The following is a 15,452-nucleotide window of genomic DNA, read 5'->3' as shown; positions in this document are numbered from 1 at the left end:
CATTAAAATCTTGGAGTGGGTGGCATATCAGTCTTTTGAAATGAGCAGGGAAAGTGGGCAGAGAACAAAGGACATCAGCCAGCCAGAAGCATGTCAAGATTAGAACTGGAACATGAACCAGTGGAAGAACATGCATGGAGATCCAAATGAGTAGCTTAGATTTATTTAGGAAAATAACAAAGGAACTGGGTAACAAAATTTTGGTGTATACCCCTTTTAAATCCTGTGTGTACTTTGCACGCTTACAACAGAGTCTGCTGTAGAGCTGATATGTCCTCAGTCCCTTAGGAGAAGCAAATACAAGACTAGAGGTCATTACAGCATCTCTAGGGCCATTAAATCTGCATTCAGGATATAATGAAATACTCTGACTTAAAATAAAACCATCTCAATTAAGGCAAGTATTAAAGAGAGTAATTGATGGGACATTTGCCAACTTTGAATTAATTAAATTGAGCCTTCATTTAAGAAAGTGCTGCATGTAGCAGAATGGACCCATCTTTCTCTAGCGCAGCACTGCTTTTTAACCCAAGCTCTTTCCAACTTTCATCCTTATTGTCGGTTAAGAATGTGATGATGGTTATGTTACTATTAAGAATATAACCACTTGGCTCTAAATTAGTGAAATTGGTCCAACTTTTACCATCTTCCTATGTTCTCAACCTGAACATCATTAGGATTTCAGGACAACTAATCCTGTAGCAAGGAAAATAAACAGAAGTTTACAGAAGTTCAACATATACATTCTATTTTCTGAATAACTGCTTTGGGCTTATGCATGTGTTAGACTGTGTGAGCATGTGTAGGAATAAATGGGCAGATACAAGCAATATCGATCTGGTTCTTTCTGCCATTGACCCTGTAGCCAATCTGTCCCTTCTCCAGAGAGTGAATCATGTTGACAAGATGCATTACATTCTGTAAAATTCTCCCCTTATCTAGGAGACTCATAACTGAAACACACTCGCCTCTAAAAGGCAGGCTCTGCTACGCTCTACAGCCACTAAAATATCTGTTGTGGTTTGAAATTTTAGCTTCTCTGTTGACACAGGAGATTTTTAATATGAAACTCTTCTCGACCTCTCTCTGCTTTGAACTCCTGGCTCTCTTGTCTGTGATGGACCTTTTAAAGTGTGTGAATGGTCAGCCACAGATGTGGCTCTCAGGTATGTGGGTGAGTAATGAATCTAAAGTTGTACAGGTGTACAGAAAGACAAGTAATCCTTGTCTTTCTGCTTGTTTCGCTTATTTTTCTCCCATTACCGAAATATCTTTGTAAGGCAGTTAATATAAATTCATCAACGAACCCTCCTTAAGTAGTTGCTATTCTGAATTGAAGGTGCTCTGTGAAGCTTTTCTTCTCAGAGATTTGGTAAATCATGCCAAATTTGCCCAATGTAGTATTAACTTCAGCTTTATTTTTTTTTCTAATGGCAGGCATTTATTTTACATTTGCAATATATGGTCAGAGGTTTAAAATGTGTAAGGAGCTGTAGAGTCAGTCACATTCTGGAAGTACCTTGGAGAAAGATAAAAAAGGCTTCTGTCATACAAGATTATTATCTCAGTGCTCATGAAAAGCACATCTCAGAGAAAGTAGAAGATAACAGATGTGCTTTTAAGAGCTGAGAGGACGGCAAGCTGGGGGGGGTTGTAGGTGGGTGCAAACACTGGGATTAAGTATTAGCTGAGTTTATGTGTGTCACCAAATATATAGTATGCACACTAAGCAAATAATATAACTGTGGCATCTATAAGAATATACCGTTGTAAAACTGCTGCAAGAAAAGTTAGGTGGGTATCACCTTGTAACAAAAACTTGGAAAATGTTACTGCAATGTGTGCAAATAACCCCTTCTCTGTGACCTGGTCCACCTGCAAGTAGTGTTGATTTATTAGGCAAACAAGTTACATTCCAAAACTTTTGTAAGCTTTCTTGTTTTAAAAGTAATAACTTAAAATACTGCTCTTAAAACAATATTCCTTCTAGGCTTGAAACTGTGGGATTTTCCTTCCTTTATCTAATCTACAGGATGGAGCTAGATTTTTATCATATACAGGCGGAAGTCAGAGGGAATTTAACAAACATCATGTGACATTAAGGTTAGAAAAGGGATCAAGTTTCTCCCATATGGATCTAATCCACCTTTACTGTACTTTGCTACCCCTAATGTGATTTTATAAGCCAATGAAACATAACTGGTTTTAAAAGCCTGCTATGTTTGGCTGTAGAAAGGAAATTTATAAAGCATACTTATTAATCATTTTCTTATTGACAACTAAATACCATCAGAAAAGCAAACTCAAGGGTGGGACTTATACATTCTGTATTCTGTTGATGGCACTCATATTTTGTTGTCTCCATCCAAATCACGTCATTTGTAGGTCTCTACTGCTCTCTTTGCAAAATAAGATTTCTGGTGGTTCTGGCATAGCATAAGCATGTGAGAAAAAATGTGATCTGTTGCAGAATTTGCAGCAGTCATATGTGTCACTGGTTATTATAACTCTGGCTTCACAAATCTGTGAAATATAAACACACATATATGACTCTATAGCATCGGTAAGATTGATAAACCACACCTCTATCCTTAGGATTCCACAAGGTGACTTGCCTTGCCTATATCTCTAGCAAGCATAGTGTGTGTGTTGGGAGGGGGGACTTCTCTCTCAGACTCTCCTCCATCTCAGAATCATTGAACATACTGAAAATGATTAACTTTTAAGTAGAGCTTTTTTTCTGTTCTAAATATTTCAAGAATTAAATAAGATTTTCCCTATAAATATTAAATATCCATTACAACTAGCGCAGTGCTACTAGCTTTCATTCATTTTTATTCAAAAATTTAAAGCATGCTTTAGCAAAAAGTGTGAAACTGGAAAACAGTTGAGCAGAAGAACAGAAAAGGAAAACATAGCCAAGAAGACTATGGGCTATCTTGGTTGTGTTATTATCTGGCAAGTTTCTAGAATTTTGTCTGGTAGAATTTTCTTGTTTCTCTTGATTATGAGCTTCACACATTCTTGTGAGCAAGAAGAGAGCTGCTGGTTTGACCTGAGCCCCTTGAGTGGACACGGACCAGTATTTTCTGTGCCTCTATCACTCACTCTCTCCCAGCTGAGCAGTTTATCTCCCTTTGTGACAAAGACTCCTCAAATTCAGATGTTTAGTACGCAGCTATTTTCTTAGTCGATGGTAACCCTGCTCAATGATTAACATGGAAGTTTGTTAAAGGAACAAGTTCTTTTTATTTTTTATTTTTCTCTTAAGGCTTTTAGCTACAACTTACAAGTTAAAAATGGAGACAAGAACAGAAACATGATCATTTTCATATTTTTCCCAGTTATCATCTTAATTTCTTTAGATATAATGCTTTTTAAAAAATCTTTCCAAACTCCCTTTCTTGAGAGATTCTTGTAAATGGTGCTTGTTCTAAGCGGGAAAGAATGTCTGAGAGCAAACATTATATAGACAGTATCATTGGAAACAAAACAGGTGAAAGCAATTGATCTGTATCAATTTGGAAAATGTTCTACTTACAAACACAGAATGTGATTTAAAATGTAGCTCCCCACCCAAGGAGTAAGAGCAAAACAGTGTAATTCTTTTTTTTTTTTAATTTTTTTAAATTTATTTTTACTAATTTTTAAATATGTGTGTGTTTGTGTTTAAGCAGCGGGGGGGGGGAGGGTAAGGATAGAACACAAAGGGAACAGGGACCCCCACAAGGACCTCAACAAAGCTAAATATACGAGCCCAGGTGATCCTGCAGAGACTGATGCACCAATCAAGGACCATGCATGGGGAGGACCTAGAAACCCTGTTCAGATGTTGCCAATTGGCACTTCAGTCTCCATGTGGGTTCCCAAGTAAGGAGAGCAGGGGCTGCCTCTGTCATGAACTCAGTTCCCTGCTCTTTGATCACTTGCCATTGCCGATGCCACCTTCTCAGGCCACAGAGGAAGAGGATCCATGCAGTCCTGATGAGACTTGATAAGTTAGGAGCAGATGGCAGAGGAGGAGAACTCCCCCTTTCAGTGGATTCGGGGAAGGAGATAGGGGAGAAGAGGGAAGGAGAGTAGGACTGGAGGAATTGAGGGAGGGGGCTTCAATCCAGATTAAAATTGTAAAAAGAGAGAGAGAGAGAGAGAGAGAGAGAGAGAAGAGAGAGAAAGACAGAAAAAGAAAAATGTAAAGGGTTTTAAGTACAACTCTTCTATAAATAAATGACTACAGGGCATTTTTTTTTTTTTTTTTATAAAAAGAAGATAATTTAGTCAGGTTCTGAGCCATTTTCTTTGCTGAAACTATTATAGTAAACTTCACTTTTAACCACTGAGGTCAGCTTAGATAACACATCTATTGTAGACAACCCTCATTAACCTACTTCCTGTCCATGCAGTAACAATGAGAGAGAGGAGATGGGGAAGGGAAATGGACTGTATATGGTATAAGAATCAACTTTTCATTTCTTTTAGGCCTTCATTTAAGTTCATTGTATTATACTAATTGTTATTCTAAAGGCATCATTGTTAATCAAAATGTTTTTGAATACTCATACTTCACAGATTGAATGAAGTATGTTGTCCCAGAATATAAACATTTTATAATGCTGAGACATGTGGAGAACTAAGCCCTAAATGCCTGTGGGGTAAATCAAGGACAATGGAAAGAAGTAGACGGATAAATAGAAAGCATTCTAGCTCTTCCTCAAGGTCTTTAAAGTGAACCTAGTAACACAGATAGTCTCATATTTAAATAAAACTTATCAAAAAATCACAGAATGAAGTGTTACTCTTTTCTCTCAAAAACCAATTTTTAATCTTTACTTCATATGTTCAAAAGCAGCTGCAGATGATTAAAAAAAATAAACCCACAAAAATAAAAGTAAAGTTATTCTCCCATGCCACTACTTTTTCAGGTTCATGTCTGTCCCACTCTCTCAGGATGATGGCACTTATCCGATAAGTTTCAGAATGGCCTGTCTTTTGGGCCGTATACACCTCTCTTCCTCTGACAATGGTGAATATATGCATCAAGAGTTGACTGCAAATCCCAATGGCCTAGAAGCATATTCAGTGACTCATAAAACATGTTGACATTTGATTGTTACAGGATATGAGTTGTTTCCAGCTAAAGAAAGTACCGCTTACAAGAAACTGCCGCAGGCTCTGCTGAACCGAAACCCTGGTTTCCAGAGACCCTCCCACACTGGTAAGTCAAGAACAAGGCATACCATGTCTGTCAAAAACAAAACAATAGCAGTTTCACTGATAATCTGAGATCCTCTGGCTCTTACAATCCTTCTGCCTCCTTTAATCCCCCAAGGCTTAGGTGTGGGCATGTTTTGTAGACATATCTATCTACACTGGGCTCCACAAACCACATTTTGATTGGTTGTGGTTTTCTGGAGTTTTCTCTGCCTGTTGCAAATAGAAGTTTCCTTGTCAAGGAGCGAGGACTACACTTATCTTTGGGTGTAAGGACAAATATTTAGAATGTAGTTAGCCATTCTGCCAGGTTAGTAAAATGTGAGTCCGTAGGCTCTCCTCCCAGGTCCATGACTTCAATGGGCCTTAGATGTTATCTAGAAGCCTTAAGTAAAGATCACCGTTATACATTCATGATAAAAGTCACAGAGTCATTTAAAATAATAAAAACACATTTTATTTTATATGAGAAGTGTGAACGAGTTGGTAAGTGCTGATGTCATCTTACTCTCTTATATTTTTGACTCTCGATAAAATAGGTAGTATTTTCTACATCAGACATTTCAAAAATATTCTGTTGATAGGTTTCCACTAGGAATTTCACCAACTAACTGCAGTTAAAAAAAAATATTTATTCACTTTACATCCCAGTGGTAACCCCCTCCCTCTCTCTTTCCCTTATCTCCCTTCCCTCAGAAAAGGGGACCCCACACCAACCTACCCAAGCACATCAAGTCACATCACAGTGGCCTGGCAATTTTCTGTTGTGTTCCTTTACTCTCTGAAATGGAGGCAGAGACAACAAGTTGACCATCCGGGCTGCATCAACTGGGACACAACAGTCCTTTGAGGAAGAAGATATGACCTCATAAATTGTCAATATTCTGCCCTAAATATAGTGAGGACAACCCAAGAGAGAGTGTGACGACTGACAGAGTGGTTCCTTCTCAGACATCATCTGATGCGTTTTTAAAGTTTATATTCGTTGGATAAAATATTAGTTAAAAAAAAAAACTACATTAGGAGTGGGGATGCGTCCCAGTGGCAGACCTTGTGCCTAAGTCCATGGCTCCAGCTTTTTTTCATAACTTGTAAAACAAACAAACACAAAACCCTCAAAAATATTAATACTTTAAAAAGCAAGATGATGCAAACATCGCATAATTAAAATTTATTTTTATTTGAAAAGTAATTAAAAGTATAGAATGGAGAAAAATTCATACCCGAGTAATAAAACTTAGAGCTTTTGAAATTTTTCTTTTTCTTTGGATTTTATGAAGAATTTTTATCTCTTCCATTTTATATTGCCTCATGATAATTTTTCTAGCTCAGTAAAATATTATGATTTGTGCATAAATAATACTTCATAATAGAACTATGTTATACTTAAAAAAACTTTGTGCTTACTGAGGGTCATAGGTACTTTTTATGATATAGATTATTATAATTCGTTACTATAAACATTAGAAATACGTTTAGTATTTGGTGTTAGGAGTAAGAGGAGAACCTCAGATCATATAACAAAGATCTCTGCCTTCTACTAAGAGCATAAGTGCATATCTTAAGTGAATTAAAATGGTTTGTTTTTCACTTGACAAATGTCTCTTACAGGTGTAGATCTGCCTAGCAAATTGGAGGAACTTAAACAGGTGAGAGTTCAAAATAGTTCCATGCTAGATTTTAAGAACTATTATTAGATAAATCTTTGACACCTTATTTTTTCAAAAAGTATAAATATTACAATGTGAAACTTCTATTTCTGCTAGAGAAAGAATAAAGTAATTCTCTAAGGAACAGGAAACAAATTATACTGAGACAAAAATCACACACACACTACAGCAAATGTGATGACACCAGTGACCTTACCATGGGACGGTGTGATAAATAAGATTCTCTGAACTTGTCGTCTGTAAAATCAGAAGTTATAAGTTGGTGTTTTCTGAAGTTATACTTTTTAAATATTGGAATTCTATTTCATGCTAGTAGAAGATACATGGTTTCAGAAAAGGAAACATGTGAGTGAGTACAGCCACTTGGCCTCAAGGAGCTGCTTGTAGAGACTGAGTTCTGCCATCTTGACAGTGAGCTCTGTCTTCTCCACCAGCTTTATTTTCTCTGCTCCTTAATAGCTCATACAAAGCATTTTAATGTATGCATCATACTATTTCTCAACTTCTTCCAGTTAACTTGGTGCTGCTCCATTATTATACAAACAGGCTGGCCATTTGGAAACAGAATTAGGCCCATCTTACTCTTCTGAGGAGCAAGAACATGATGGACAGGCAATGTGGAATCCAACCCTACATTGGTAGAGTTGGTTTGTAGGTATTCAGTATTTGGAAAGCTTGCTAAATATTAAGGTTGGGTTGAAATGCTGAGTGAAAACTGTAGGGCCTGAAATTTGTTTCTTTCTCCTGGAAAGGAAAAGGACTCCTGGAAGTTGAGCAATCACACAGTTCTCTGGAATTTTTTTGGAGGGGACTGATCATATGAGGCACATCATGTTAAGTCTAGCTACCTAGGCTATACCCAGGCTGACTTGATTTATTAACAAAGTGTGTCTTAGGTACAGTTCTATTGCTGGGAAAAGATACCATGGCCAAGGCAACTTATAAAAGGAAGCATTTAATTGGGAATTTGCTTATAATATATGAGGGTGAGTCCTTGAACACCATGTCAAGGAACATTGTAGCAGGCAGGCAGGCATGGTGCTGTGGCAGGAGCTGATAGCTCACTTCTGGGCTATAAACAGCAGGCAGACAGGGTGAGACTGGGACTCACATGAGCTTTTGAAACCTCAAAGTCTATCCCTAGTGACATACCTTCTCCAACAAAGCCACACCTCCTAATCCTCCTTAAACAGTCCACCAGTTGGGAAGCAAACTTTCAAATATATGCACCTATGGAAGCCATTATTATTCACATGACTCCAACCTCTTTCTTTTCAATGTTGGTTTAACTCTCATGCTTATTCCACACAACCCCTGAATGCCAGTCTTAGGGCCTTTTTTTTTTTTAATTTATTCTTGCTTAATTTTTTTCTCATAACTTTTCTTTTTTTTTTCCTCCCTGTTTCTAAATCTTTTTCTTTCTTTCTTTTCATCTTCCTATTCTTTGATTTCTCATAACTAAAGAAGCGGAAAGAATGGACTATGGAAGCAAAGAACGCTGAGCTATCCAACGCTATAGAGAAGCTATCCCCTTCCCAACCTAATAAACGAGGTGAGCTTTTATTTTACTTGTAAAATTGACTTCCAAAAAACTGTTTTGGTAAAAATCTCTCTGAATAAAGACATAATAATGGCAATTTTTTGGCCTCTGGTTGAGATAAAGGTCAGAGATTTATTTTAAGGAAAAGAGTCTAATGGTAGTGTCCCAGTACAGATGTACCTGATCCTGTAATAGCAGCAACAGTGTGTAACTAGGTCATACTTTTCAGGTTTAAATGAAAAAAGTCCTTAGTGATTAAAACTCTCATCTACTCTTCTTATTTTGGCCTAACAATTAAATCTAGGAGAATGGAAGTAGAAATAACCAAGTTTGAAACAAGTTAATTTCTCTTTACATAAATAGAAGCTCCGTTGCTACAATATTTGTTATGAACAAAGATTTGACTCGAACATGTAATCTTATGAAATTTATTCTTTTGAATCACTGGGTTTCCATAGCTCTCCCAGGATTTCCTTGTTTCTTGCCAACTTGGTTCTGATTTTTGAAAAAGTAAATATCCTATGTGTTTTTCCAGTTTATTAGGGATGTGAATTTATTAAGGTGAATTTGACTTTTCTTATCACCACCCCAATTTATCTATAACTACAGTAAAAGCATTTAGTTACAATATTACTAATGAAAAGAAAATAGTATTAAAAACTTTCTGAGAAAGTAGGAAATAGGCTAATTTACATTTGTCAAGCCTTGTATGTCCTCCTTATATTTAAGGAGGAGAAAGCAGAGAAGAGGAGAAATGTTGAAGAAAGGTAGAAATACAGATTGGTTGGACTTTCCATTAGTGTAACTTAAACTCTGCTGTGAATTTAGTGTTAATTCATGTCTCAGACACTTAGTATAGCTGTGTTCAAAGCATATAGCTCTGCATCTTTATGTTTTGCCACTATATCACCTAGACTATTTTAACTGCTTCCAGGATGCTCGTGGCAAATACAGAGCCCAGAAGCAACATTCAGGTTATGAACTGCTTCAGTTCCAAAGTTATACTTCCTCCTACTACTAGAAGGATTAGTCACGGGCTGCCCCAACATACTGACAAGTCAAAATAGTGCCTATCAGGACGTCCACATAGTATGTAGTTAGCACTCCACCAGATCCTTTGCTTTTTAATATATATGTGTACTATACTATACTCATTCCATTCCTGAAGGGACTGCACAACCCCAACCTCAGTGACCTAAGGGATAAATGACTAATTATCCTGGGCATGTCCCATCAGGATCAGTGTGGCAACACAGAATAAAAAGCCAGATTATTTACCCCACACAATCACAATCATTGCGAGAGGAACAGGGAAATAAGTACAATCGCTTATCTCCTTCAAGAAGGAGAAGAGAAGACAGAGACATCTGGAGTGATATCCTTAGCCGTTCTGAAATTTTGCTGACCAGCTATTGAGGGCATGCCCTAACTCTGAGAATGACAGGTGGGTTCTCCTAGGAATTGGTGGTTTCTAGGATTTCTCTGTCTATTGTATTGTTTTACCCTTCCAGATATTTTTGATTTTTCATTCTTAACCGTGGACATATGTCTTACTTAGGATATTTCCTTGAGAAAACATTATTAAACATTTATAAAATATATAATAATCTTAAATATTTCTGACTCTCTTCTAACTCTTACAGCTGGAGGTACAAGTTTTCTTTTGTCTTAAACGACCAGAGACAGTTTTCATCTAAAGGGTCAAGGTTCCTTTTTTAGTGAAAAGAAAAGAGAACAAAACAAACAAACAAACAAACAAACAAAATAATAGCAAAGGAAGATAGAAAGATCTGGAAGGAACTTTACAAGGAGAACAGCAGAGCCCAAACACCTGGGCCCAGGGACACCTACAGAGACCAATACTCCAAGTAAGGACTATGCATGGAGAGGACCTAGACCCGCTGTTCAAAGAAAGCCCATTGGCTGCTCAGTCTCCAAATAGGCTTCCTAGTAAGGTGTACAGGGTCTGTCTCTGACATGAACACAGGGCTGTCTCTTCGATCATCTCCCCCTGAGGGGTGCAGCCTTGCTAGACCACAGAGGAAGATGATGCAGTCAGCCTTGATAAGACATGATAAGCTAGGATCAGATAGAAGGGGAGGAGTTCCTCCCCTATCTGTGGAATAGGGGAGAGAGATAGGGGGAGAAGAGGGAGGGTGGATGGGACTGGGAGGAGACAAGGGAGGGAGTAACAGAGGGGATACGAAGTAAACAAATTGTAACAAATAAATAAACAGATAGATAGATAGATGATAGATAAATAAATATTTTTAAAAAGACTAAAAAAGAAACCAAGAAAGCTTATCAATTATTTTTATACTCAAATATTTAATTTTCTTAAATATTTTAGTTATTTTTTTAATTGTCATCCACAGCTTATACCAACTTTGTAGAATGCTGTTGAAATAGTCCTTAAACTCCACATTCTTCATTTGATTTTCCACTGAGCTCTTTATTCCAGCTGCTATTTGATGCAATTTTAAAATCTGTTTATTTCACTTAAAATGATCATCTCCAGTGTCATTCATTTACATGGGAATGATAGAATTTTTGCATTTATGGCTAAGCACAACTTTGTATTTTCTTTTGTGCTTCACTCGTTTTCTCCTACTACCTTCCAAAAGTGTATGTGGATGAGTGTGTGTGTGAGAGAGAAATTAAACAAGTACATAATTTGATCCACAGAATGACTACCTCAAAACTTTTAAATAATATGGATATGTTTGAGTCTCTCTGTGTATCTGCAGGATACTGCAGGCATCTGCAGTATATAAGCAGGCATCAAATCTCTAAGGTCTGGATGTAAACATGGTTGTAAGCTACCCAGTATAGGCACAGCTATTTTTTTTTTTTAAGAGCAGTGCTCTTAATCGCTAAGCCATGTCTACAGCTCTGACTTATAATTTTTTTTGAGGAAGCCCCACAATGATTTCCATAAGAAGTAGGCTAATTTACAGTCCTTCCATCCACGAACAAAAATTTGTCCCCGCTCCTCTTTTTTTTTTTTTTTTTCACCCAACATTTTTTGGTTGTTGTTTTTGTTTCATTGATGATAACCAAAGGGACATACATAATTTCTCTGTAGTGATTTCCAACTTTTCTGTAAATCAAAACTTTCTCCAACACAAAAGGCTTATTTAAAAAGTTGGATTAAGGCAGCTTAATTGGTAGTGTTTGGCACCCAGACAGAGAGCTTTGTCAATACACTATCTGGGACACAGTGTCCAGTGTCCTCATACAGGGTAAATAAGGGAAAAAGAGGGCAAAAGGACTTTTCCTTCTAGAACTTTTTGAGTGACCCCGATTTTAATGGAATGAGGTTGTGTGAAGTTGAGGATATCAGGGAGCATAATGGATAGTTATAAACCCTGTCCATGTACTGATATTTTGACTTATGTCATGGATAACAAAGGTGTGCTGGTAGTGAATAGATGAATCTGAAACTTAGGAAAGCAATTCAGATAGAAAGTATAAATTTGACATTTATCGATGAATTCACATCTGGAATTTTGATGAGATCATCCGTGGAGTGATACTGTAGAGAGATGCTATTCAAGAACTAACTTTCATGCCAGTTAAAGAGCAGATGTTGTGAAAATGAGAGAAAATAAGCAACAAGGGTTGATCAGAAGCAGATGCTAAGGAAGGAAGCAGCACAGAACAAAATTCATGGAAGCCAAGTACAAACAAACTTTAAGACACTTCACTGCATCTGAATTATGATAGCGCCAGTAAGGTGAAAGCCAAGCCCTTCCAGATGAATACAGAAACAAAAAGGTCATCGCAAGTGGGCCAACTCTTTACGGAAAGGGTTATGATTAAACAATTGGAAACACAGACAACATCCATTGTCTTGAGTGTATATGAATTCATGTGTGTATATGAACACAAGTGCATACAACAGTTTGTGTAGAGGCCAGAGGATAATCTCAGGTGTTCTTTAGACACTGTCAACCATATTTTTTGAGACAATGCCTCATAATGCTGCGTGAGTTTTCCAGTTAGGCTGTGCCAGCTGGAAAGCCAGCTACACATAGAGTTCTACGTGTATAGACAGCTCTTTTGAAGAACACTTTTTTTTTTGTGGTGATTTTAGCATCCAGTAAAGTCTTTTGTTTTTAAGCAGAGATATGAAGGCATGCTCCTATGTGCTAGCAAACAAGAGGGTGTTGTAGTGATGACTACATGGAGTAGATGGCAAGCTTAGCTCATGAAAAAATACACATTCTTCATGAAGTCAGTAGGATGGGTATATCTAAAAAGTAGTCATTATGAGCAGCCATGTAAGAAGGTGAAATAGACGCCCAAATCTTGCTGAAGACAGTAAGAATTTTCAATTACTGAAATAATTTTCTTAACAAATCGAATATAGCCAGCTGAGAGCTGCTATAAGCAACGGTGCTCAGCACTGAACAGACCTCAAGGGCCAGCAGCAGTTAAGCTGGAAGGGAGTTCACTTCATGAAGCTGAGAGATGATTTGCATGAAAAGAGCTGACTGTATTCGTAGTGCCACTGATGGTAGTCCCTTTCAACCAGGCCCAAAATATTTCCCCAAACTGTATTCCATTTCAGACTTAACTGCACTGCTCATGTGATGTAAGTCTTGGCTCTGTGTTCGTTGTATTTTTGTGCCAGACAGAGATATCCAAAGATATCTAAAGGAACAAACTGCACGGTGACGAGGACTTTCCATAACACTCTATTAAAGGAAGAATGGATTAAAGGGCCAGTTCTCAGCTCAGACCTGAAAATAGACTCCTGCCTACACAGGAGCGAAATCAAGTTTTCAGAAGGAGAGCTCTTCCTGCTGAAAAGTTTTAAAATGACTCACTGATGTGTCTGAAGACTGAAATATGCTAAATTTGGTTTTTATTTGTCTGAAGGAAGTTAATGATCAGAACATTAAGGCTCAGTGTGATGAAGAATACCTTACCTAAATATCATTTGGTAATTTGGAAGGTGACTGATCAGTAAGCTCCCATTTTCTTCCCTTAATAAGTAGAACATCATGTAGCTCCCCCTTTTACTTATACTATGTCCTCCTTAGCCTTGCTGTTATACAAAACGTGAAATAGAAGTGTGAGTCTCCAGATCAGCTCCTGAGGTTCTTGGATTGTAGTAACATACACCATAATGCAAGAGTGTGCCCCACAGAACTTTCACAGTGGGACCATTTTCTGATTTACACTGCCCATTCTGATAGTCACTGGCCTCAAGGTGTTATTGTGAACGTCACATATTTCTAGCCAGTACAGCGAAGACCTATGGCTAAATACTACAATTAGCTTATTTAATTTTAAGTCCACATAAATCTAGCAACTACCATATTGAACAAAATTTTTTTAAATTGTTTCTGACTCTTCCTTGAGCACATAGATTATTTTATGCAAATGGAAGACTGAAAAATAATCCTTTTAATAACGTGCTTTGTTTTCTTTTTTAGCTTGCTTTTGGAAATACTGTGTCTGAGTCCTCTCTGAATATACAAAAGGAAAGAACACTAGAAAAATTATATACGTATATTCTGCTTAAAGTTTACATTTGTTTCAAGTGTTAAGAAACTGACCCTTGTACTTGCATCATTTTTCTCACTTTGTTAAACTTCTGCCACCTGGGTTACGGTTTGATTAATGCTCGTGTGGTGAAGATTGACACCTGGTGACCTCTTGGATGGAACTCTCCATTAAAATGACTTTAGAGGTGAAACTGGGAGAGGTTTTTTTTTTTTTTATCTATTGTATGCTTTGTAGAAGTCCATTGTCTCTCTTTCTCTCTCTCTCTCTCTCTCTCTCTCTCTCTCTCTCTCTCTCTCAATGTACTGTTGTTGGCTGTCAATAAAAAAATATGTTGAAAAAGCATCTTAGAATGTTAAAATAAATGATATTGTCTCAATTCACGTGGAAAATATGCATGGTGCTTCCTTCTCATTTTTATCATTGTGCTTCTTCTGTATTAATTAGGACAGTTGGCCACTGAGAATTATAAGAATGAATACACCACTAAGGAACAGAGATACTTAGCTTACCTAAGTATAGAAGACAGTAATACTGGATTTCTCAAAAATAGTATGAAGAAAAGGTTAATAAAATGACTTGCTTTGGGATTCTTATTCATTACATATGCTTCCTGCAGAGCACCAGGAACTCTTTGTAACTCTGTATGCCTAGTCGAACAGGTGAGACTCTGAGTTCAGAACGCATAGGCTTTTCCTTATTTAGTTTTAATTTCCCATCACTACATTGTTTTGTTTTGTTTGTTTGTTTCTTATAGATGAACAAGCCTGCTAAATGAATTCAAGGCTCAGAGTTTGAGCTTACTCTTGTCTGACATCCATTCTGGCACAGAGGCATTCTCAAAGTAACTTCATAATTAAGAAATATGAATGACTGCGCTGGGATGCGGGTCACATCCATTCTTTTTTCTTTATAATACTGAGAAGTGCATTTTTGTCTACGTACTACTAATTGTGCGGTATTTAATGAGTCGGTGTGTTTGTGCACTAAGTTAGGCTGGTGGTTTACAGCCCATTAGGCAAAGACAAATGGCTGGTATTTTATTCTAAACAAACAAACAAATAAACAAACAACCTTTCCTCTGACAGATGAAAACCAGAACAAGATCCACACGTTTCAAGTCTTTGAGACATGACTTCCCCGCTTTGAGACCACAGAGGATGCCTCTTTCCTTCACCTGTCAGGAAGGACAAGCCACAGGGCACAGATGATGCTCCTCTGACCACAAGGCTCTTATTCTAGCCACAGCTGCTGTGGAATGAGCTTGCAGATAATAAATTTCAGTGTCTGTTAACTAAATATTTAGGCATAAAATTTACCTATAAATGGTATTGTCTACTTAAAAGCTTTAAAAAATCTGGAAATATAGATAACAGATTGGATTAAAACTAGATCTCCCATTAAATAAAAAGGAAAGCAAGGAGAAAGTGAAGCAACCAGCTTAACTACATGCTAGTGTGCCCTTCGGGAGCTACACAAACACACACGACTAAACATGAGGTGACAAGAATTGGAAG

General features: G+C 37.4%; 1 protein-coding gene across 1 annotated transcript; it reads left to right on the top strand.

Annotated features, from left to right (window-relative positions):
* The first annotated feature begins 1,063 nt into the window (after window positions 1-1,063).
* On the top strand, window positions 1,064-13,891 carry Uts2b (urotensin 2B). The gene is made up of 5 exons (XM_055624904.1): window positions 1,064-1,166; window positions 5,117-5,215; window positions 6,823-6,866; window positions 8,346-8,433; window positions 13,866-13,891. Exons 1-5 carry the CDS (start codon window positions 1,064-1,066, stop codon window positions 13,889-13,891), a joined length of 360 nt encoding a protein of 119 aa, XP_055480879.1.
* The last annotated feature ends 1,561 nt before the right edge of the window (window positions 13,892-15,452 follow it).

This window comes from Psammomys obesus, unplaced genomic scaffold, assembly GCF_907164565.1.
Source record: "Psammomys obesus unplaced genomic scaffold, mPsaObe1.curated_primary_1811, whole genome shotgun sequence".
Lineage (NCBI taxonomy): Eukaryota > Metazoa > Chordata > Mammalia > Rodentia > Muridae > Psammomys > Psammomys obesus.
This window is presented reverse-complemented; position numbering and strand designations above follow the sequence as displayed.